The 25,565-nt window shown below is 55.6% G+C and overlaps 2 protein-coding genes across 2 annotated transcripts; both read left to right on the top strand.

The window, feature by feature from the left end:
* Positions 1-1,704: 1,704 nt before the first annotated feature.
* IUM83_17845 (Serine/threonine-protein kinase Nek2) lies at positions 1,705-2,043 on the top strand (the record flags this gene model as incomplete). The annotated part of the gene is made up of 1 exon (XM_067942813.1): positions 1,705-2,043. One exon carries the CDS (start codon positions 1,705-1,707, stop codon positions 2,041-2,043), a length of 339 nt encoding a protein of 112 aa, XP_067785726.1.
* A 448-nt stretch (positions 2,044-2,491) lies between these two features.
* Positions 2,492-4,096, top strand: IUM83_17844 (Secreted protein; the record flags this gene model as incomplete). The annotated part of the gene is made up of 2 exons (XM_067942812.1): positions 2,492-2,799; positions 2,980-4,096. The coding sequence occupies 2 exons, from the start codon at positions 2,492-2,494 to the stop codon at positions 4,094-4,096; spliced, it is 1,425 nt and encodes a 474-aa protein (XP_067785725.1).
* Between the last annotated feature and the right edge of the window lie 21,469 nt (positions 4,097-25,565).

The raw sequence follows: 25,565 nt of genomic DNA, 5'->3' as shown, positions 1-25,565 counted from the left end.
GTCGCGGTCATGGCGGATGAGTGATGGCGCACCGAATCGTCGGTATATGCATTCCGCGAATGCTTGTGCCACATTGAGTGCACCCGTATCCGCCATGGCTTTCGCAATGATAAACCCGTAAAAGAACATTGGAAGAGCAGCAGGGCTGTGTTGCCCCTCCGAGTCTTCGGCAGTGGTATCACGAAGTCCATAGACACTATCTGGAAAGGCCGTTCCGCCAGCACGTTGCCAGGAGAGTATCCTTTCAGTTAGAGGCGGCTTTTGCTGGTGCTGCGGTCGGGGCACGACTTCCCGTGCTTCTCCACGTCGGTGCAGAGTCCCAACCAGTAGTAATCTCGCTTGACTCGCTGGTAGGTTCTCACCACACCCTGATGGCCACCTTCCAGCGAGTCATGACAGTTCTGGAGTACTTCTTGAATCCTCGTGGTGGGTAGCACCAGACGCAGCGAGATCTCCTCTTGCGACTCAGCATCGCGCCGACGACTCGTTCCCATGTAGTGTAGCAAATTGTCCTCCGACAACACGAACTTATTTGCGATCTTCCATGCATTTCTGGCGGCTCGGTATCCAAGTTTCTCGACATCTCCACGTAACAAGGTCTTCAGGTTAGCCCATCGTAACTCTTCGTCTTGTTCAGCAGCTATGCGCCGTCATCTCTCCTTAGGATCAATGTCTTGTGTGTTAGGACCTGGTGGTGGAGCTTGAGTCGGTTCTGGAGGTTGAATTTCGGGAGGTTTCCGGTTAGGGCGAGTCTTCGGCAGTGTCTTCGGCAGTGTCTTCGTCTTGTCTTGTGTGAATCGGACATGTTTTTTCTTGCTCTTGGTCTGCGCCCGAGTCATCGCCAGTACCATTCCAGGCTCTGGGCACACGAAATCAGCAAATGTTTTGCGTTTCAAGGTTGAGACGCCGTCCAGAATTTGAATAGCGCCTCCTGGAACCAGGTTTTGTGCTTTTGATCCTTGCGGCGGCGTCTCGTAGATCACTACTTGTATCCGATTAAGTCCGGTCAACTATGCTTTCCGGTTTTCACTCAGAATGACCTTGGGAACTTTTGACACCAAGGCTTCAGTTGCCAACGCGTCCGCGGCAGCATTGTATTCGCGTACCACGTGCAGATAAATGACTGATCGCAACCGTGCCGTAATCCCCTTGTGATGATTCAGCTGTGCCATCAGTGATTCCTTCCGGCAAGCTATCACCCCTAGGGATTGCTGGATCGCGAGTCTCGGGTCTCTCACGACCACCAAGTCTTCGGCACCGTGTTCGATCACGGCGAGAACGCCGTTGTTCATGCCTGTGTTCTCGGCGATGTTGACCGTGGTCTTCTCGAGGTAAGCGTTCGCTGCAATCACTATTTTCCACTCCGCAAGGCTCCATACGATCTAAGAACAGCTGCCGTAACCACCGTACTTCTCAGTCTTCGCTGATCCGTCAGAAGAGGCCACGAAGCCTGTATGAGTCGTCGGTAGACGTGCATAGAGCAGGTTCGGGTCCATGTGAGTCGTCGGTGAGCCTTAGGCGGCGTGGCAACCAGTTCCAGTGAGTCATCGAGGTCCACAAAGTTGGTCACCGTCGACTGGAGCAACTGGGTGAAGCTGTATTCCATGGCAGAGCCAGGGAATTGTGTTTTCCACTTCAGAATTGTGCTTCCGGTATTCCGGTGCATACCGATACATTGGGGGCGACTACAGCGCAGACCAACCGATGGACGCGTGGCGTTTTCCCTCACTTTGTCTTCAGACCAACAAGCAAGCAACGAAGAAGGGGGTTACTTTACCCAGCTACGCCATGATCACCCGCGGGACCACCGACCAAGCCACCCCCAGCTCCCCGTCATCCAGGGCCGTGACGGCTCCATCGGATAGCGAGCTCCCTGCGGCTGCTGCTGCCGTCGCTCCTCCTGACGTAGTGGACGTCACGGGTGCGGACGAGCCGTGGACGACGCCGCCTGCGAGGCGCACGTCCGAGCCTGCACCGCTACGCACGAGCAAGCGGGCGGCATTGAAGCCGGCTTCTGGTGAAGCTGTGGTCGACGGGCAATAAGAAGGTGTCGAAGCGCGCCACGGTGGCATCGACTACGGGGACACCAAGGAAGCCCACGGGTGACAGCGGCCGCGACTCCGACTCCGACCTGGAGGACAAGCCGCCGGCTCCACCTGCGAAGAGGCCGAAGTAGACGGTGACCTCGGCGAAGACCAAGCAAGCCAAGGCGGTGGTGGTCGCGAAGCGTCCGGCGGCTACGTCGAGGTCCGGCGGCGGGTTCGACCTACACGAGTTCATGCCATCGTTTTCGCCCGGTACCGCATTCGAAGAGAGCGCCGCGACCGAGGACTCCGCGGCTCAGGCCAGTGCAATCACGCAGGGAGTCGTAGACCAGGACGACCATGCTGTTCTCGCTCAAGTGCAAGCCCTGCAAGCCGATATCGAACGGCTCCGTGTGCTGGTAGCCCGGCAGGGCGTTGGCCAGTTACCAGTGGTCCCCACCCCAGCCATGCATGCAAGTCCGGCGGCTCCCACTTCCCTGAACAGCAAGGGCGAGATGCCGCCAGCGGAGGTGTGCTACCTCACGACGGCAAGCTTTCCAGACGGAGCGAAGAAGGCCAAGGGCGACTACAATCCTCCGCAAGCCCACCTGCTGGCCGCGAGTCGTATGTTGGCGCGCGAGCGGGAAATTTTCCGAGAGACCGTCTGTTTTCCTAATCGCTCAGCCCCGCTCGACGCCAAAACACCGTGTCTACCGGGGAGTCAGGAGGACTGTTCGGGCACCGGCACCACCCAGACGGGTATTTTGACCTTACGGTCCGGGTTGGCCATAGAGCCACCCACACCTCAGACTATACAGTCCGGGTTGACCATACAGTCAACCACGGCCATACAGCCAGTACCGGCCATACAGTCGGTACATTCAATTAAGCATATGCGTAGAGCGTAAGCTCTAACTACATTGCAAGATGTTTCGTGTGTGTCACTTCATGAAAGCGAGCTGAACTCTGCTACAGAATCAGTATCACGGACAGTCACGCCGCCGGGATCGGTGTACCAGTCTTCGAGCCGCGGCGTCAAGTTCCCCACCGAAGAAGAAGACCGGCTGCGTACTGGAACTGCACCGCGACCAAGCCACCTGCGTCCGATCATTAGCGTCAATGCCGCAGCAGCGATGCACTCGAACGCTCGTGAAAGAAGCAATCTATTGCGCGTTACTCGCAGAGCCACTCTGGCTCAGGCTATGGCGAAATTGCGCGTTCCGCTGCCTCCGGACAACTACCCGCTGTCGCGACCGGGAGTGGCAGGGCCCGAGTTTCTTCTTGATACTCCGCTGCGGAAGGCACTATCGGAGTATGCACGGCGGTCGGGCGCCTCCCTTCCAACTTTTGTCGAAATGGTGCGCGGGCAGAGGGTTAACGACTACCGACCAAACAAAAGCTTGGTGCCAGTTGTGCTGAACGAAGTGCGCAGGGGCTACGAACATTTGGAAGAGCTCCAGAAGATCGTTCATGGTGGTGTTGAAGTCCGGTTAAGTAAGACGCCTCCGCGGCAGGTACAACGACCACCAAACCACCGGTCAGCGAGAGACCGTCTCAATGTGCTCCGCAAGAACATCCGCAAGAAGCAGGACGCAGGGCGATGCCTGGTGCTCGATCGGGACCTCCTCAAGCAATGGCCCGAGATAATCATCAACCCCTTCGGAGTGGTCGACAAGGGTGGCGAGGACAGCAGTGTTACAGGTCGAACGATTCACGATCTGTCGTACCCCGAAGGCACCTCCATCAACGACTGTACGGACCAGGACAACATCATTAAACCGGAGTATACACATAGCGACGCGGTGGCAACCGAGATCGTGAAGCCCAAGCGCGCCCACCCGAATGCTCGTGTCTGTGTGATGGCTGGTGACGTAGCCTCTGCTTTTCGAAACATCAGCATCAGCATCCACAGCAACAGCGTGTATCTATTCGCCGGGCATATCGAGGAGGACGATGTCATCGTGATCGAGCTCGCAGCGCCATTTGGCTGGACCGGGTCCCCGGTGTTTTACGAAATTGCTGGTGGTACCGTCGCTTACGTGCACGGTTCTCACACCACTGACACGTTGTAACGGGGTTACACGTACAAGTGGCTGCAAGCCACTTGTGAATTTAACAGATAGGTTATCTGTTAAACGTTTTGGATACTTCCTCACATTGGTGTAAGACACACCGATGGATACATTGAAGTGGGCCACCACAGTGAGTGGTCCACACATACCCAAAAGATCCTATTGGTAGAAAGCAGCATCTTTCTACCAATCAGAGACATGCATATTAGCGGGGCTCTGACAGCCAGCCGCTGCCAACCCTTTCATAGATGATAAACAGTTTTTAGCAGATTTTAGAGGAAGATCAATTTACAAACAATACAGTTCTCATTTTACCTAATCTAAGTCACTTGGAATCCTTTTGTTACTTAACTTATATTTGTGTATTCAAATATAATTAACCTAAGTAATTACTAAGTACTTACGCTTCCTCATACACGTTGCGCAACGTGTAAGCTAAAGTAGTGAGTCAAGTTAGACCCACTACACCTGGTAGCACTTTGTAGTCCGTCCAACGACCGACTGCTTGACGTTCGTACGCGGTGTACGAACGCGGAGCCGAGAACCACATGAGCACGGAGGTGCCCATGGAGAGCTCCAATACGCCTGCAACGCATGTTGCACGCGCTGACTGCCCCCACCTGTCGGACCCAGAGTGGGAGGCCCTCCAACGACTGTCAACAGTCATTGGAGAAGCGGCGATAGCTACAATGCTGCGTACGCTATCGCCGACGGAGCAACATGGTGTTGCTCTGGGGTTCATCATGAAGGAGCAGCGTGACGCTGCTTCCTCAGTGACGGCGTCGTCAGGGACGACACCGCGTGCTCAACCATTAAAGTTGAGCGTAAGCAATTACGTGGGAAGAGAGGGCGAGCCTCTCCTCCGATGGCTTGTCGAACTCGACACAGCCATAGCGGCTCGACGCATCGTCGACCCGCTGTCGAAGGTCGCGTTCGCCATGTCCTGCCTTGGCGGACGCGCAAGGAGTTGGGCGTATGGACGCCGACTCTCCGATCCTACGTGCTTCAGCACGTACGAAGTATTCAAGGAGGAGCTCAAACAAGCGTTTGAGCCCCCGCAAACGAATTCCGGTCGAGGGCGGAGTTCCTCGACCTTCAGCAGGGTAAGCATGATGTCCATGCTTACGCGCAGCGCGCACGATATTTGGTATCAAATATCGTGACTAACCAATTGACGAGGCGACCAAGGTCGTCACGTTCATGAAAGGACTTAGAGATGGGCCTGTGAAGACCTATCTCTTCCGAGAGTACCCGAGTACTCTCGAAGCTGCGATCACTCTTGCCATGCAAGAAGAGTTTAGCCTGCGGCAGGCTAAACTGCATGTGAACGTGCCGAGGCCGCAACCACGCCCGGTAGCGAGGACGGGAGGTCCGGAACCAATGGACCTCTCGAGCGCAACAACTGCTGGTTACCAGCAGCAGGGAGGTAACGTGCGATGCTTCCGTTGCGGAAGGATCGGTCACTTTGCACGGGAGTGCACAGCTCCCATGCCCCCTGGAGGTGGCCGTCGTGGCGATGCTAGGCATCGCCGCGGACCAACAAAAACGCGAACATCCAGTAGGCGCGGGGCGCCCTACTGGTAATACAGTCGCGCGTGCCGACATCGGGCACGCGACACTGAGACTGCAGCCCCCAGTGAGACCAGCTCTCACTGTAAGAAACAAGATGACAGGCCCGAACCTAGTCATCTTGAAGGTTTACTCGAAGAGAGCGAGTGACTCTCTTCGAGCTTTGGTAGACTCAGGCGCGTCGAACAACTTTGTTCGACTACGAAGCCTGTCGAGACTTGACTTCGAGGAGGTAGATACACCTCGAAGTCTTCTGGAGGTACGACTGGCAACAGGTGCCATCGTGAAGACCGAGAAGCGCGTCGTGAACGTGCGCTTCTCGTACAAACAACGAGTGTTTGTCGAACACTTTATCGTCCTGGACCTGGACGATAAGTTCGACGTGGTAATGGGCATGCCGTGGCTTGCACGGCATGATCCGGTGATAGACTGGAAGAAGCGCACGCTCGTGCGCTTCGGACGCGATAGCGGAACAGAGAGCGATGGCCCTGTTACCCCAGCGCACACACCAACAGGTGCGCGCGACTCGCCAGTCGAGACAGCGCTTAATGCTGTTCCGGAGTGCCCAAGAAGTGCGCGAGGGCGCGCACAAGTGAGACCAACGTCGGCAACGGTGCCGACGTCAGAAGAAAAAGATGTACTGGTTCCGGGAACCAACACCCACGTTCAAGCGTGTAACGGACAGTCCCTGACCCGAAGCGGTCAGGTCGACAACGACGCGTCGGCTCCGGGAGCCGACGCACCCTCGGTCATGAGGGGCTCCGCCAATGATTGGCGTCGAGGTGACGAAGGCGTGTCAACTCCGGGAGTTGACGCTGCAAACAGTGCGGACGGTTGCAAACGTACCGCACTGACGCAATTTGCATGCTGTCGTGCAGCCGGGCTGCACGACGAAGCGCCATGCGATCAAGCCGGGCTTGATATCGCGCGCCCGCAGACAGGGTCTGCCGGCGAAGGACACATTACCGTGCAGCCGGGCTGCACGAAGGAAAATGCGGTCAAGCCGGGCTTGATACCGCGCGCCCGCGGACAGGATCCGCCGGCGAACGACTGTCCACGGCCGGGCCTGGACCAGAAGAACAACTGTGCGGAGCCGGGCTCCGCACAACAAGAAGACGGCGCAAGCGGAAAACGCTGCGCAAGTCTCGGTCCGGGACCGAGACGCAACAAGAGCAGTCTGCTGGGCAGACTGCGGCGGTGACGCCGAATGTCAAGACGCTAAGCGTCTTGACGCGCACCGATACTGGATTCCAGTATCGTGACATGGAACTCGCTAGTCCTCCGACGACGGCGTCGGAGTTGACTTCGCTTCCAGCCATGAGCTGGAAGCGCTTCACGCGCGACTTGCACGATGGACGCATCGAGCAAGTCTGCGTTCTTTCAGACAGCGAAAGAACGGCGAGCGAGAGCGAAGAGCTGAGGCAGCTCTTCATGGGAAGTACCACTGAGAGTGAAGACACTCTCAGTGCGAAGACGAAGCGAGAGCGCTTCGAGGAACAAGGTTGGGACTCGCTGAAGTCGAGTCCCTATTACGAATTGCTGAGGGAGTACAAAGACGTACTCCCGGAAGACATTCCTGCGGAGCTTCCGCAGGATAAGGGCATTCAGCACGAGATTGATCTCGTGCCGGGCACGAAATACTGTGTCACGCGGCAGTGGCCACTGCCGCGAGAGCAAGTGAAAGCGATCGACGACTTCTTTGAAAGTCGTCGTAAAGCAGAGACAAGTGCGGGAATCAAAGTCCCCGCACAGTGCTCCGACGTTCTGTGTCAAGAAGCCACAGGGCGGATGGCGCATCGTTCATGCCTACAACAAGCTGAACGATGCGACGGTACCGGCGCAGACGCCGATACCACGAAAAGATGTTATCATCGATTCGATGGCCGGGAGCACCGTTTACAGTGCTCTCGACTTGCGAGATGGATTTTATCAAATCCTAATGCGTGAGAGCGATATCCCTCTCACGGCAGTGAGCACGCCAAGCGGCATGCTCTGGGAATGGCTAGTAATGCCACAGGGGCTTAAGAACGCCCCTGCGACTTTCAACAGGTGCGTGACGCACTTGTTGCGCTCGGTGCGCGACTTCGCACCGAGCTACTTCGATGATGTATTCATCCGCAGCCAAGCTGTGGACGGAAAGACCGACGTAGAGATGCACAGGGTGCATCTCCGGAAACTACTTGAGCTTATGAGAACACATAAGCTCTACGCGAACCTGAAGAAGTGTATCTTCGGGGCGAGCGAGATACCCGTCCTCGGGTGTCTCGTAGGGAAGAATGGTGTTCGCCCTGACCCGGAAAAGGTCAGAGTGGTCAACGAATGGCCAACGCCTTCAAGTGTCAAGGAACTGAGGCAGTTCCTTGGCTTGGCCACGTACTTGTGCAAGTACGTGGAGGACTATGCGGGCAAGATCCGCCCGCTGTCACAGCTTCTTAAGAAAGAAGCTGTGTGGAATTGGACACCCGATTGCCAAAAGGCATTCGATGCAGTCAAGCGGGGCTTGACTGAGGCGCCGATCTTGGCAGTGGCTGACCAAGATCGCCCATTTCACGTAGTGTGTGACGCATCCGATTTCGCGATCGGATGCGCGTTAATGCAGCACGATCACGAGGGCCGTGATCGTGTCGTCTACTACCAATCGCGTCAGCTGAAGCCAGCTGAGCGCAACTATCCGGTGCACGACAAGGAACTCCTTGCCATGAAGTATGCACTCGCAAAGTTCCGAGTGTATTTGCTTGGGAGTAGACCATTTGTGGTCTACACCGACCATGCTTCACTGCGTACCGCAGTGAAGTCGCCACACATTTCACAAAGAATGGCGAGATGGCTCTCATTCTTTGCGGAGTATAACTTCCGGGTCGAATACAAACCCGGAAGACTGAACGTGGTGGCCGACGCGTTATCACGTCGGCCGGACTATGCAGAAGCTGTTGACGTCAATGCCATTGACGCCATGCGATCGAGCAAAGCCACATCATCTCTGTTGGATGATGTGAAGGCCGCGTACGCGCACGACGCGGACGCGAAGCTCTTGCTGGCCTATGGCACAGCTCCTTCTGACAAGTCCCGTCAGAAACTGCCCAAGCACCTTCGAGCGCGTGCACACCGCTTTCGTGTGCACGACGGACTACTGCTTTACAATGCAGTCGACGACAACGCAGATCGCGTTGTCGTGCCAAATGACCATGACCTGCGACTCAGGATCATGTACGAGTATCATGATGCCCCGACTGCGGGACATCTCGGACGTGAGAAGACTTACGTCCTTCTCACGCGCGACTTCTACTGGCACCACCAGTATAAGTGGGTGCGCAAGTACATCCGTGCTTGCGAGGTATGCCAACGCGTAAAGCCTGCGCCATTCGCGCAGGCTCCACTGCAATCACTACCGACTCCGTCGGAGTGTTGGAAGTCCATGTCTTTGGACTTCATCTTTGGTCTTCCCCCGGATAGCAGAGGGAACACCGGTGTTGTGGTCTTTGTAGACCGTTTCAGCAAGATGGTACATCTTGCTGCGGTGCCAGCAGAGGTGACCGCGAAGCAGACAGCCCGTCTGCTCGTCGACATGGTGTTCAAACACCATGGCATGCCGACCGACATTGTGTCGGACAGAGACCCGCGCTTCACAGCGCATCTGTGGCAAGAAGTGTTTACACTTCTTGGGAGCCAGCTTTCCATGTCGACTGCGGATCATCCGCAGACGGACGGTCAAACCGAGCGCGTGAATCGCGTGCTCGTCGATATGTTGAAGAGCTACGCTCACTCGTTCCAATACTGGAGCGAGTGCTTATCGATGGCAGAGTTTGCCATCAATAACTCAGTGCATGCCTCGACCGGGCATACACCGTTCTACGTGAATGCCATGCGGCATCCACGCCTACCGAGTTTACTCGGAGTGATGGCTCCCACTTTAAGTGGGGGAGGATCTACGGCTGCAATACAGCAGCCGCAGAAAACCGCTGACACTTGTACAGTGTCAGCTGCAACAATGGACAAACCACATGAGTCTGCGCAGGGCGCAGACTCCCCCAACAACATGGCCAACGACCACGGGTCTGCGCAGGGCGCAGACACCGCAAAGAACCACGCAGAGGCCGGGCCTCTAGCGGAGAGCGAGCTGAATGACTTCAGCTCGGATGCAATCAGTTTCATCACCAAAAGACAAGCCGTGATTCGGTTTGTCCAAGACACTATAGCAGCTTCTGTTGATCAACAGAAGCTGAACGCAGACAATGCGGGCAGAGGTAACACAAATGAATTTAAAGTTGGTTCATTAGTTTTGTTAGCTACACAAAACCTGCCTAGACATGCAGTTTCGGATTTCGGAGCAAGCAAGCTTGCTCCGGGCTTCATCGGGCCGTTCACTGTGTTGGCACGGCACGGCAACGCATACACGCTAGACATACCGTCTAGCATGCGCCTCCATCCGACCTTTTACGTCGGACGGCTGAAGCCATACCGGCAGCACGAGCCATCTAGCTCGGCTGACCCGAAGCCTCGGCAGGAGCCGAGGCAGAAGCGGAGGACTTGGCTTCGGCGACGAGCAACCTCTCCTCCAGCGCGCGGACGCGCTGGAGCAACCTCTTCATCTGGGTCCCCAGCTCGACCTGGATATTCGAGGCGGTCTGCGAGACCGCCGCGACTTGGGCCTTCTGGTTCGCCAGCTCCTGTTTTAGGGCGGCGAACTCAGCGCCCTGCAGACGCTCCACGACGGTCACCCGGTCGTGGAGAGGCGCATACTGATCAGCCTGGGGCTGATCATACCCGGGGCGTGTTCCCACCCCCGCCACCGCCGATCCGTGACGCCCGCGGCTCAACCCGCTGGATTGTTGAGCGGATTGTTGACTATAGTATCCCGAAAACGAACCCTCAAGGGGCTCGTTTTCGTATTCGTTGGAGAGGATTTCCTCCCCATCGAGATACATGGGAGCCGCGGAACGTCTTGCTGGAGGACGTTCCGGAAATGGTGAGGGTGTACGAAGAGCAGTACGCGCTGGCGCAGCGGAAGTAACACGAGCGCTGCGATCATCGCTAGCGCCCGAACCCTCACGTGCTAAGAACTTAGCACGGAGCTCTTTGAGACTCTCGGGCACACGGAACGACGTGTACCCGTTCAGGTCGCGGTCGCTCAAGCGGACCGCGCCTGGGAAGCACTTCGTGCACTGAAAGCCCTCGGGCACAGCGCACGGCACATTCGCCTCCTCAGCAGCAACGTGGAGTTGCTCCAACTTTCCACGCATCGAGTACGTCTCGAAGCGATCACGCGCTTGCTTAATCCGATCACGGTAAGCACTCGGCCTCTTGTTGAAGTTCTCAACAAAGGCGTTCCAGCTTTGACAAAGTGCCTGCCACTCGGGCACTTTGCTGCGAGAAGAGGTCTTCTTGCTTTGAAACCATCGGAGCTCATGAAAGAGTCCGATGTAGTAATCGCGCCTTTGATGCGTTTCCGCATCAAAGTGCAGCTCGGCAGCCACAGCGTCATCTTTGATGGCGCTGCATACGTACCGCGGCACCTCATTCGGAGGTACCGAGTTCCCATACCGGTCCGTGATCTCGGGCGCGGACGGCATCCACGGATCGCGCCCTGCGCCTGCAGCGCACGGAGAGCCTTGAGCTTTAACATCGCGCGCTGCAGCAGCAGCGCGCGGAGTACTGAGAGCCCCAGCTGAAGCGAGTGGGGTATCACTCTCAGTACGCGAACGCTTCGAACTCAAAGCGTCCGATTCGTCCCCTTCACGCGGGCGAACGTTCTTGGCGTGAGGGTCGAGCGATTCGCTCGACACTGAGTCTTTACGCTTTGAGGGCGAGTCCTCCTCGCCCTCCATGTCTTCATCGTCGTCGTCGAAGTCGACGACGTCACCGTACTTCGCCTTCTGGCGTTCGAAGTAGTCGTCGATGGAGAGATGACTCCCCATCGACTTTGCGGACTTCTTCTGAGGCGCGCTCATCGTTGAATGAGCGCGGATTTCTTCTCCAAACGCGGAGAATTGACGAATGGTCAATTCCAAAGATTGACGTGCGGGGACCCCGCGCGTCTAACCTTAAGGGGGGATGGTGTAACGGGGTTACACGTACAAGTGGCTGCAAGCCACTTGTGAATTTAACAGATAGGTTATCTGTTAAACGTTTTGGATACTTCCTCACATTGGTGTAAGACACACCGATGGATACATTGAAGTGGACCACCACAGTGAGTGGTCCACACATACCCAAAAGATCCTATTGGTAGAAAGCAGCATCTTTCTACCAATCAGAGACATGCATATTAGCGGGGCTCTGACAGCCAGCCGCTGCCAACCCTTTCATAGATGATAAACAGTTTTTAGCAGATTTTAGAGGAAGATCAATTTACAAACAATACAGTTCTCATTTTACCTAATCTAAGTCACTTGGAATCCTTTTGTTACTTAACTTATATTTGTGTATTCAAATATAATTAACCTAAGTAATTACTAAGTACTTACGCTTCCTCATACACGTTGCGCAACGTGTAAGCTAAAGTAATGAGTCAAGTTAGACCCACTACACACGTTCCCGGATGGTTTCTTCAATTATCACAGGGTTGATGATCACATCAATGTGACTGCGGACACTGGAACATCCTGTGATGACGCGAATCGGTCGCTAAGGTATGTCATGGTAGCGGTCCTGGGTGCTGATGCTATTAACGCTAAGAAGTTCACCGATTGGAACACACGACAACGCGTACTGGGCCTCGTATTCGACTCTATAGCGGAAATGGTGTCTATGCCACCAGAGCGGATACTCAAGGCACGGAAAATTGTGGCGGACGCTTTCTCCGCTTCGTCGCTCTCAAGGCAGGCCTATCGATCGCTGATTGGGAGTCTTCGGCATGTGGCAACATGCATCCGTGCTGCACGGCCTTTTCTCCAGCGCCTGCGCCAGTGCGAAAGTCATCTACATCGTTTTCAGCGTGTCCCGGTTACACCTGACATGCGACAGGGTTTGCTATGGTGGTGGCGTGTGCTCCACACACACCAGTTGAACGGTGTGCCGCTGGAATACCTCAACTCTCTCCAGGCACCGGATATTGAAGTTGAAATGGACGCGTCATATTACGGGCTCTGCGAGTTGGACGTCTCCTCGCAGATGGCTCTCACTTACCAGTTCACGGACATCGAACGTGAGCTGATCGCATCATTCAAGGATGGAGCGCCGAACGGGTTCGATATCAACTTCTGCGGATTACTTTCTTGCGCTTTCGCGGTCCACGCGTGGGGACGCCGTTGGGTTTGCGGGGTTCCTCGCAAAGGACGCCTTGCCACGTCCGGTTTCGTATCGACAGCACCTCTGCCGTCGCTTGGCAAAACAAGCTCGCCTCGCGAACCCCACGCGCCCAAGTGATTATCCTGCTCCTAAGCTGGTGGGAAACTTCGTTCCAGCTCCGGTTTTCAGCATCTCATGTGGCCGGGACTGACAACGAACGAGCAGACGCTGGCTCCCGCATCGCCGCTAACCCATCGTATGCAGCCAAATTTTCATCACTAACTCCCGGCTGGTCGCAGGTATCACCGGCGGTGGATATTCACGGTCTGACCGACATTTGGCTGCGTATCTCTGAGCGCACTCCGTTGCGGACTCCACGTTCGATCAATACAGGCGAGCGCTGACCAAGTGGACGACCTGGACGTCCCACCATGGTATAGCCCCCTCGCTTGCGGTCATGCCTCTCGCTGTCCAAGTACAGCACATCTTGGATTTTATCCTTCACGGCTTCCAGTACGGCTTCGGGTCCGCGGGGCCGATTCGCAGCGACTCGATAATGGCGGTCGTCCTCGGTGTTCTCCACTTCTTTGCGGCATCCGGTCATGACTTCCCAATTTCACACCCGCACATCCGTATGCTGCTCAAAGGAATCAGCCGCCTTGACTCACCACCGCGCCGAAATGCACCAGTGTAGATTGGGCTTCTTGAAGCGTACTTCCGCAGCCTCGCGATGACTGAACCATTTGAGCAAGCCCTATGAGGGGTCATGTGCTTAGCGTTCTTCTTCCTCCTGAGGCGATCGGAAATCGTAGCAATTGCCGGAGGTTCCTTCAAGTGGTTTGCCGTTCGAGTTCAAGACATCGCAGTTCTAGACGTGGAAGGTCGGCCAACATTGACTCCTTCGAAGGCGCAATCGGTGTGTATACGCTTCATCGGTTCCAAGACCAATCAAGGCGGCTCCTCCACAACACGCATGCTGTCGCGTTCTGGGCACCCATTCCTGTGTCCCGTGTTTGGTGCCCTGATCCCGCTCCGAATCCGTAAAAACCTGCCCACCGATATACCGGCCGCAGTGTACCTGGACCGCCGCGGAAAGCCGCCCTGCATTGCAACGGCCGACGTGGCAGAAGCTATGGACGAGCGGCGACGAGCACAGGTCAAGATCCACGATGTTTCAGCTCGCATTCTCTTCGGTCCGGTGGGGCAACTCACTTGTACCGATCTGGCACGGACGCCCTCACAATCCAGTCCGATGCGTTCAAGACCTACACTAGACTCTGCAAGGAGTCGGTAGTTACCCTGGCGGCAAGCATGGTAGCAGGCCCACGGGGCGATTTGACGTTGCATTAATGGGGCTGACTGCATGACCACCGCTCTCCTCGTCCCTTATCGGACTTGAGCTGATGGTCATTGCATAAGCTCCCATTAATGAAACGTCGTTGAAACCCCAATGTAGTGGAAAGGCACCGTTCTTCTCCTTGACTCGTTGGACGTTCAGATGCCACGGGGAGAGCAATACCGCGAACTGTACAGCTCTCCCAAAGAACGACTTCGACTTGGTAATCCACTCCAATGTGGAGAAGCGAGTGTAGACTCGAATTGTCCGTTCCGCCAACTGGGTGTAGCAAGTCTTCAGCAGCAGCAGCAGCGCAAGCACTTCCTTTTCAGCCGAATGGTAGTTCATTTCAGCGTCTTTCAACACTCGTCCGCAGACGCGAACTGGGGGCAACTTGTCGTCGTGCAGCTGTAACAACGTAGAGCTCAATGCCCACTCATTTGCGAACAGCATGACATGCACTTCTTTGGTGTGGTCGACGTGGTGGAGTATCGGCGACGCGGAAACCTTGTCCTGGAGATTTTGGAAACTCCGGCGGGCAACCGAGAGGTCACCCCCTGGGGCGAAGTCGTCTTCTTTGAGCTGGTACAGCGCCGCACCATAGACAGCGAAGTCTTGGATGAAGCGGCCGCAATAATTCAGCGCACCTGAGAAAGACTGCGTTCCCTTCTTCGTTCGTGGGAAGGACAGCTTGGTGATCGCATCTAGCTTCCTCGGGTCGGGTCGAATGCCGTCTTTTGACACTTCATGGGACAGGAAGTTGACACGTCCTTGCACGAAAATACTCTTGGTAAAGCAAACGTTGATCTGGCATTCTTCAAAACGACTGAGGAGTTGATCCAGCGTCACCAAACAACTGTCGAAGTCACCGCCACCGAAGCGGATATCGTCTACGAAGGATCGCCGGTCAAACACAGTCACCTGCGACGACTCGTCGGCTTCGTTGGTCGTAAACATATCGGCTTCTGGGCTGTTAATGATCCAGGTAATGGGTTCAGCCGTCTCCAAGTCATCGCGCGCGGCTGCAAACTTGGTTCGAGTCGTCGCCGTAGTGCCTGGTAGGCGAGGTGACGAATTGAGTTGTCAGCAGTGCTCTGCTGAGTCTTCGGCAGTCTTCATCTTTGCTGCAAAGGCATCCCAGCCGCCCTTCGGTTGCACAAATCCCCATAACGCGTTGTCTATCATTCGTTGGTAGATCATCGGCGCATTATTGAGGCCGAAAGGCATTCGTAGCCACTCGAAGTGCCCCGGAGGACACACAAATGCTGAAATCTTGCACGCGCGTAGAGTCATGACAATGGCCCAGAATTCGCTGGCCGCATCGAGCGAGCAGAACCACAGGTAGGTCGCCAGGTCCGTGAGCAAGTCGTCGACGAGTGGCATGGCGTACTCAAGGATTGCCGTTACTGCGTTGACCATCTTGTAGTCGATGCAGAGGCGGATGTCCTGGCCTTTCTTCTTGAGGACAATGCGATCGGCGACGCCGACGGGCCGTCCGAAAACACGATGAGCCCTGCCTTGAGCAGACCCTTGAGTAGTTCGTACAATTTCTTGAGATACTTGAATGGGATCCGTCGGGACCGTTGTTGGATCGGCGCGTGCCATTGCACGTTTATGTCGCAGACAACGCCATATGCTGGTGGCGGGAGTACGTTTCCGCTTGCAATCATGATCTTTTCATGGCGTCGGAGTATTTTAATCAGATTCTCTTGCTGGTCTGCCGACAACTCGGGATTCTTGACGTTCAGACCGAGTAGTCGAGCGTTGTCGGCACTGATTCCGATAAATCGGGGAGGAATGCTAATTCATGCGCGTAGTCCTCCAGTTCGATGTCCGCCGCTGGGTGCTCAGTCGTCTCGTCGTCTCTGTCGACAGTACCTTCGGTGGCTAGTACGCGCATTACTGCTATGAACGTCTGGTCGAGAGTCGTTGAAATGTCTCCGGCGTCTTGGCTGGATGCAATTTGAGTCATCGGTGGATGCCCATGCGGATTGTACTCCAGTCCTTGGTCTTTGTCGCGGCTTACTGTCGTCTCAGCGGTCGCTTGTCTTGGTCCAGCTGCCTGTGGAGTCATGGCTTCACCGTTAGTCGTCGTCACCCCCGTCGAGTCGCCGATAGTAGCGTCGAGTCGTCGATGGTGTTCCTCCGCCATCCATTCTGAGTCATCCGTCACCGACGAGTCGTCGGCACTGTCGCTGCAAGATACCTTTAGGCGTCGGGTAACTCGGTCGCTCCACCGCTGGGGGATGCCTGGCCAACTATTGTTGGTAGAGTTCAGTCTCCCACTTGAGTAGTGTCTTGTCCCGTGCGGCAGCGTATGCGAGCACCTGCCACTCCTTATACTTTGGGGAATCCAGCTGCACGTAGCCTTCAGTCTTCGGTAGCGACCCAATCGGAACCCAGACTATCACCGGGAAGTGCACAGGACAACTCGCCAGCCGATCTGTGGCGTTGGTTAGTCGAATCCTGACCGGACGTCCTTTGTAGAACCTGGTGACAGTCGGAATGAACGTGTCAGTTCGGCGAATCCACGGCACGTGAGTCGTCGGCTCGGGTTGCCGCCGCTGTAGCTTGAATTCATCCCATACGTGACCCGGTATTTGCATTGTTTCTGTCGGACCGTATGTGACGTGGCTTCCTTCGACCTCGTCCATCATGTTTTGAGTCTTGATCAGCGGGATCATCACTTCGTCGGGGAGCTTGGCCGTCGCGCTGAGGAGGTCTAGACGGATACCGGCAGGGATCATAAAGTCGGTGACAAGCACCACCTCTACCCCGGCGCAGTGGTCCATAATCCAGGCCTCGAAAACATAAGCGCGCTCCCATCCAAGGGTGACTTTCACCTTCGCCCGGCGAGTCGTCATCATCTTGCCCTTGGTGATCCCTTGTACATCCATGCAACGTCCGTGTCCTACTACTTTGCGGAGTCTCAGTCGCTTGGCAAGTTTCTCAGAAATGACACTGACGTTTGCTCCAGTGTCCAGCAATATTCACCAGTGTCCGCATCCTTACGCGCTTGTCAAATTTCTGCGCCGACCACCATCCCATCCGTTCTCCAGCTAAGAGTCGTACTTCTGGAGCGAGTCGTCGGCGCGAGTCTTCTTGTACTGCGCTTGTCAGCCAGTCTTCGGCGGTATCTCCCACCTCTTCCTTATCTTCTTCTTCACACCATACACCTCCACCGAGGCAGTCGCCTCTCTCCTTTTCCAGTTCCGTCGCTTTCATGTCGTTATCTTGCTCAGTCTTCGTCCATTCGCACTCGCCCACAAATGCAAAGATGCACTCGGCTTCAATTGCGGTCTCGGCTAACTGTGGCAGCCCGATTGGGACCAACCCAGTCGTAGTTGGCGGGCTGCCTAGTTTAAATGGTCCGAAAACAGGAGTTCTTGGAGCTCGGATGTGAGGTCCTTCTTGTCCACCTTGGACTTGATGATCTTGGTGATTTCTTGGAACACTTCACATTTTCCGGCATCGTGCACTTGTTTGCACAGCTTGCACCGACGTCGGCAGTAGTGCGCCGAGTGATAGCGGCCCCCGCAGGCTGCGCACGGCCCATACCGGTGAGGTTTCTCGTCGCGGTAACCGCGGTTCTGGAACCGATTGTCCCGGCCTTGGCTGCGTCCCGCTGTGTCACCCCAGGGTTGTCGGGTGGCAGACCGGGCGTACGTGCCTTCAGCGGCGACTCGGCGTTCGTTGTCGTTGGCTGCTGCAAGGTAGTGGTCGCTTCCATCTGGCGAATTGCTATCACCCCAGTCTTCGCCGTAACGCTGGGAGTCGTCGCTGCCGTGTTCACTTCCATCTTCGCTGTTGCTGTCGCCATTATATCTGTGGCGTTGTTGCAGCAGCTCGCTCCGAGTGTCCCCCGTGTCCCGTCCATGACGTTCGGCAACGATGTCAGCGACAGATGATTCGGCTAGGCTCACGCGAGGCATGCTGCGTGGGTCATCGCGACGACGGTCATAATCTCGTTCGCGTCGGTCGCGACGGTTGTAAGCATCTCGCAAGTCGTCGCCGCGGCGGTCATCACGTCGGCGAGTGTCTTCCGAGCGCTCGTGGTGGCGCGAGTCATCGCGACTCCTGTCATCACGTCGTCGGTAGGCATCCCGAGCTCGACCGTGAGGCAGCGACGACTCGCGGGACGAATTGCGCTCGTCAATCTTCAATATCTCTTGGGTCATCTCTTCTAACTCGTGGATATCGGAGATGCGCAGGTGACACAGGCGCCGTTCCAGTCCTCGGTCGCCACAGGTTTCGAGGAAACGCTTGACGTGGTCGCGTGCTTTGCGGCCGTTGCTTTCAAATCGAATCCCGGTGGGTCTGATATAGCCATTTAGCCGGTTTAGGTAGTCGCAGACATGTTCCTTGTCTTCACGTTTGGCTGAGTAGTAGCGAGGCTCCGCTGACTAGCTGAACTGAGAGCAGTAGTACTTGATGAAGGCCTCACTTAGGTGGCTCAACGTTCGCTTGGTCTTCTTGGGCAGTTGTCGGTACCAATGCAGAGCGCCGTCCCGAAGACTCAGCTCGAAAGGCATGCACCATTCATTGGGTGATGCTCGCGTCCATTTCATTTCGTAGAAAAGGCGCGGAGCCATTGCATCGAGTTCTCGCTCTTGTCCCTGGTGCCCAAGAACGCATTGATCTACCCCAGTGGGCGATGCGTTGCCTCCTCGATCCTTGGAGTCGTGTTCAGCAGCTCGGATTCGGTCACTTCACGGATCTCACGCATGTAATCGCCCATCTGCGCCCCTCCATCCCCGGTAAAGTCCGCTTCTTCATCCGACGAGTCGTCGGTGGACTGGTAGCGACGACTCTTGCTCCGTACGGAACTGCTTCGCGTGCTCCAGTGGGTTTTCGGCTGGGGTTTTCGCGGATTGCTCTCTTCGGAATCGTCGGCAGCGGTACGCTAGCCGGGCCGACCACTTCGGAGTCGCGTGAGTCTTCCGCGAGTCGTTCAGAGTGAACGAGTTCACGCCGAAGGCTGTGCGGAGTCGCTTCTTCCATTTCCAGAGCTCCGCGCCTGATTCGACCGGCACCCAGCACTCCAGAGTCGACGGCGAAGGGAGCGCCAAGGGTCGAAGCCCCAGTACTTTCAGAAATCGTTCGGTTTCCTTCACCACTTGTTCGATTGTCACAGAACTTACTGGGCGAGCCAACGCGTGGCACAAATCGGCCCAAACCGCTTGGCGAGTTATCGTTGGCTCGAATAGCTCGCCCCAGTCGCTCTTCTTCATCTCTTCATAGAGGCGACCGAGAACCTTGTTGGCCGCCGGTGTGTCACCGTTGAGTGGCGGTCGGTAGCCGGAGGTTTGCTCGGTCTTCTGGTTCGTCAGGACCGGCGACCTTGAGTCGTCGGCAGCGTCCCCGAAGTCTTCCAAGTCATCATACGCTGGCCCAGGGCCATCCACATCATCCAGTTCGTCCGCGAGGTTGCGGGTAACGGAGCGCGCGTCATCGTCAAGCTCCACGGCGAGGTGTCGGGACAACGAACGCGTGCCCGCGCTGCGTCCCGCAGACAGCACTGCATCTTCCGGAGTCTCGGGTGTCACCACCGCTGGAGCAGGCGCCTTCTCCTCCAGGTAACCATCATAGTCTTCATTCATCTCTTCGTCCTTGGCGTCGGATCCAGTCATCGCGTCGTCGAAGCTGACGGTCCGCTCACCAATCGGGTCGAGGTGCGTCGTGATCAGAGCCGTAGTCGAGTCGTCGGAACGAGTTCCGCCAGTCTTCATTGGAGTTGCTGGTACCGCTGAACGTGATCCTTTCGCCATTTTCTTCGTTCTTCGTCTTTTTTTCTTCTATTTCTTTTTCTTTTTCTTGTTCTTCTTTTTCTTCTTGGTTGTCGCTTGTTTAGTCGATCGACCTGCAGTAGCACGAAGGCTTATCTTGTCTTCTCTTAAGTTTCCTATCGATCAATACAAATATCAAGTATAAACGCGCCGTTTTGAACCGCCAATTGTAACCTACGACTCTTTGGCCTTTTCTCTGCGACGTGACGGCGCTACCGACGACTCAAACGGCCACTGAAACGCCACCGACGACTGGGAACAGGGGCCGACGACTCATAAGTTCGGATCTTGCCAGTAGGTTCGCATCGCACTTAGCGAGCTGCAACCACCCGCGCTTGACTTGGGACCGTCGACGAGTCGTCGTCACCCACCAATTTAGGCCAATCAGCGACCGGGGCGTTTAGTCCATTGACTGGCGATGAACCTCGACTTGACATTTAGCATTGACGCCTCGAATCTTGTCTCGGCTTCATTTCTCGACACCACAATATCCTGGAGGCGACTACTTCGCTCTCCAGAACACAATCGGGAACATGAAATGGGTTACCACGAGCTAAGCGAGTCACCCAACGAGGATATGAAATAGATGGATACCCCAGGAAGCACATGGCGTCTCTGGTCACCACCTAACTGGACTTGGTGTAGGTGGAGCTCACACAGACAACTCGTCGTTGTAGTCGATGTCCCATAATGTCCCGCGGTCGTAGTCTCGGGTCGTCCGGATTCCGTCGGCAGCCTTGGTCGAAGTCAATTGCGCGTTACAGGGAAAATTGAACTCTGTTTGGTTCTCGGCTACACTATCACTTCTACCTCCTGCACTCTTCTTCAGGTAAATGGCTTTGGCTACTATGCTTCTGTGGCGAAGAAGCTCCACGAGCTTTGGAGATCGCGGGGATCCTCTCCCACATGGCGCCCGAACTGCCGACTAACGGAGGGGGTACTCCGATCTTCCGTGAAGTTGCTGATCATCACCTTGTGTGCCCGTCGGTGGGCTGGATCACTCTTCGGGTGATCTCGGAAGACGCGCTTGTGGTCGAGTGTTGGACTGTCTGACGAACAGCGGGAACTTGTGGCAGCTACGGGGATACATCTACATGCTGCACCAGTGTAGGGTCGAGGCGTTGATTTTGGGTAGCCTGGATCGAGACTCGCAGGCTGGTGTTGATCTGGGTCTGGGGTTGCTTTGTGGTCGGTGTGTGACCTTGCTTACCTTTCCTTGCTTACTGCTTCCTCGAGCGGAGGGTTGAAACGAGGGTTGACGGACGCTGGGCCAAACAATCCTGGCATCCGGGTTGATGTGATTTTGGAGGCGTCGCTGACTCGGCGGAACGTCGGGTGGGCCAAAGTATATCACGTGCCCGGAGCGCGAAGGTGAAGCCCACTTGTGATGAAGAAGGAAAAATCAACTCTGTTTAATGTGTTACAATGTCCTAATACTGGCCCTATTTGTTCTCCTCCACCACTAATCTTGGCGCACTATCACTGACTCCCTGGACCTCGCTGACTCTCTATATGGTGGTTGCGTCATCAGTGGGACTGAGATTCGGTGCCCATCTTCAAGATCAGCCTCATCCCTGTCAAGATTGATATCGTCGACCCTGATCGAATGTACCGGGTATTGAAGCGCTGGCTTCCGTGACACCACTCTTGTGACCTCGATACTCTTCCGATGTATTGTATTCCTTGGTCTTGAGCGATAGATTGAGATAGCGGCAAAATTGTGGTTGCCCGTTCCATCACAGCCGTACCCTGCACGAGAGAGTACCACACAACGGTATTCACTTGCTGCATCATTTCCAGTCTCTGAGTCTCTTCTTGCGCGTGCGCTCGTGTAATGGATTGAAGTGATGGCGTGCCTGGCGATAGGCGTTCTCCAGGTTAAGGCCCGAATGTCAAACCTCTTCATCTCCCGCAGATCGTAGGCCTCCTGCTAGCTCGAGATCATTATCAACAAGATTGGGTTTGCTTGTAGCAGCACCCGCCGCGGGCTCCGAAGCCGCTAACAATACTACTGACAGGCACTCGGCATCGCGAGACGCTTCTCCGTGCTCTATGTGTACCCAAGCTGCATGCGCACCGACCGTACGTGTAGATCATCCCGCCTCTCGATCTTGCTGATATCCGCGCTTCCGTTCAAGCCACTCCGGCGTCGGCCCAGCACGCTGAAGTTGCTGTGGTACGATAGGTATTATCCCGTGAGCTACGTAACGCGCACACCGATCTCCAACGTGCCCACGCGACTTCGCCTCTTCAGTCGTCTGAGCTACATCGTCGTCTCAATACCGCGGAAGCCAGCGCACCGTCCTTCGTTCGATTTTGCCATGATCGCCACGATGAATCGATTCATGAGCTCGATTCGGCAAACGTACTGCTAGTTTCGTGATATTGGAACGTGGAGGACCTCGAGGAGCAATTCGCACGCGTTGACAAGCATCTGGATGACCAGGAACGGCAGCAACCGGCATTCGACAGCTGGTGGACTCGCGTATTCAACTCGTTGCAGCGTCCGAGGAGGATCTGACGGTTCGCCGAGTCTCGGCGATCTGGGCCGCAATCACGCGATTCTTGTCGTGGACCTCAGCGGCATGGCGCGCGCTCGGCTTGGAACGAGGCCCGCTCAGCGTCCAGCAGTGCCAGGCTCATCTCTCCTTCGATGCTGCGGTATTGGATGCGAGCCAACTGCTCCTTGAGAGACCGAGCGAGCGTAGAGGAGGTCTCCGACAATTCACGGTAGCGGGCAATTTCCTTGGACGCTTCACAGAGGCTGTGAACCAAGGGGTCCGCCCGAGCTCGCTCAGCGAACGCTCCTGCTAGCTTTTCGCCAGCCACAACAGTCGGATGAGGCCCATCTACGACCACGCCCTACAACACAGCCAGCAACTCGTCGATCGACGAGGCACCTCGCAGCCGACGATAGATCACGGGCGAGTGATCGACGGGAGGCTTGGCGAACATGTACGCGAGCAGCTTGCATATCTTGGCCTCGCGTTCCGCCGTCGAGAACTCCAGGCGGCCGTCGCGCAGCGCTAACACTCTATCAAGTCGACAAGAGTCAGTGGGGGAGCTTGCATCACCTCCAGCCCCGAAGCCAGTGAAAGCGCGGCCTGTGGAGAGGGAGTGCTAGCGGTGTTATCATGTGCGGGCGTTCGACTTTCACCGCGAGAGGCACGCCAGAGGCCGGAGGAACTGCGGAGACGGTAGCGGCGGGTGACGCCTCGCTCACCGACGCTGGACTCGGCGTCAAGTCAATCGCCGGCTGTCAGAAAGTAGCGGGAACAATGCGACAACAGGAGAGCAGACAGGCCGGAGGGTAAGATGATGAGCAAGGCGGCAAATTACCGGTGGAGACGCAGGAGGTGGAGCGTCACCCGGGGCGTCGCTCAAGGCGTCAGCGACGTGAGAGCTCGGCGAACTGGCAGTTGACATATTGGAGGAGAAGAAAATCGCTGTCCGAGCGTGATGATCAGGACTCTCGTCGGCTGGGTTCGGGTCCCGATCAGGAGGGTTGTGGTGAAGCGATTTCTGAGTCCACACCAAGGTACATAATTCGGCGACCAGAGCCAGTCTGGCCCAAGTTTGTACACGTGACATTGACCCAGGTAGTTTCGGCGAACTAAGGGGTTGGTTAGTGAGTTGACTTAGTTATAGTATCGGAAAGGCCGTAACAACCCATTTTCATTAGATATTTGTACAAGGACCTTAGGGAGGGCCGTTTAGCTCGGCAAAAGCAAACATAACTACAGAGTGAAATTTTCGGGGTCCAACACAAGCGGTACGCGGCGACTCTTCGAGGTACGGCCGTCCCCGTAGGACTAAATCATGCCCACCGCTGAGATCGGCTTACCAAAGTGACGGAAGTCCAAGAAGCGAGTGTAGGTGTGTGGTGGTTTTTGGACATCTGTCCCCAGGGCAAGGAGCTCGTTGAACGTACGAGCGGTGTTTTTGGCCCGCCAGCGAATTAAGGTCGGTGCGGCTTTGCACCGACGGCCCTGCAAGGCGAAAACCGCCGTCTATCCTGTGGTGGAGGGCACGGGTTCAACGAGGAGAAGGAGAAGATGAGGTCGGCGAAATAAGGGGAGCGTGCGGTGTGCTTGTGGCACGGCTCCTGGAAGGGTTTCGCAGGTGCCTGGGAAAGACCCATCACACCGCTGTTAGCGAACTGGGCGATCTTCGGATCACCCGACAAGCCTACGATCGACGAGCGTGGGTGTTGTTGGTGTGGGAGTGGGAAGCTAACGATTTTGGCACGTCTGCTACACCACGCTTCGACAAGTTGCTAAGGATACGAACCGCCTTTTCCTGCTGCTAAACAAAGTCTCGCGCCTTTACGACGTCGTGCACCATGCGACGCTTAGCCTTCTGATTCTTCTTTCTCACCGTGAGAAAATTTCGAGGGCCTCAATGCCGAGGTGAGGAAGCCCCGGCCATGTACTATTCCCCATGATTAACTATGTTCAGACTTTAAAAGCCTGTATAACGTATTGCTTGGAAAAATTCGTAGCTAATATGTGTTGCAAATCTGGTGGCACCTACACCGGATAGGACGATCCCGCGTAGATGTTGATATTCACGGTACTTTTAGGCGAGTAAGCGAAGTGTTGGAAGGCAGCTTCGAACTTGCGCTGCTCGGGGATAGGAGGCTGGGGAGGTTCTTGCGGCTTGGAGGAAACTAACGAAGTGATATATTTTTTAAGTTAGCGGGACTTCTCACTGCTTGTGACTGTTCATCTTCCAAAACGGACGCCTTCTCGCTCGTAGTTCCCTTCTGGTCCGTTACAACCGTGAGACGACCTCCACCAGGAGGACGTCCTCCTCCTAAACAACTTACCAGCTGCGAATTTCGCAATATTGATGGTGCTTATGATCTTGTAGTCGCTTGGACACTCGAGTTGGCAGCTCCTTAGCTCGGCGATGGTATTCGCGAATCAAGCCGGGCACCAAAAAAAAGTTGTGGTCGGCTCCCACGTGATGTCATCTGCCCTTCCAACCCATTTGCATTTGTACTGTTCCGTCCCGTCACGCTTTATCTGATGATCGATGATTGCTTCGATACGATGGGCTTCAGATCCGTCCTTCAGCCGTACTGTTGGGATTGTCGAGTCGCGTGAGCACCCTGTAGTGTCCTTTACGAATCGTTTCAACACCATTGTGTGGAAACCTGGGTGGATTCGTAGCTCGTGCGGGAGATTTAATTCATAGCTGGCTCCATCGTGCAAAACGCGAAGTACTTCGCAGGGACCTATCCACTTGGCGGCAAACTTGCGTTGTACTACTCCTACGGTTTTCGGATTAAATCCTTGGTCGAGATGAGCGCCATGTCGCCCACCTCGAACTTCTTATCGCGCCAGCCTTTGTCGTACTGGAGCTTCATTCTCTCACTCGATCGCAATTGAGCCTGTAAATTTCGTAAACTAAATTTCATTCTAATCAGGAACTTCGATGCAGGAGCTCGCTGTTCCGTAGAAAGTTGCAGATCGGCTGGTAGCTTCGGTGAGTACCCTAAATCGGCAACAAATGGACACATTTCGATGCTTGACTGGTACCGATTGTT

The sequence above is a fragment of the Phytophthora cinnamomi genome (genome assembly GCF_018691715.1).
Source record: "Phytophthora cinnamomi strain GKB4 chromosome Unknown Contig76, whole genome shotgun sequence".
Lineage (NCBI taxonomy): Eukaryota > Oomycota > Peronosporomycetes > Peronosporales > Peronosporaceae > Phytophthora > Phytophthora cinnamomi.
This window is presented reverse-complemented; position numbering and strand designations above follow the sequence as displayed.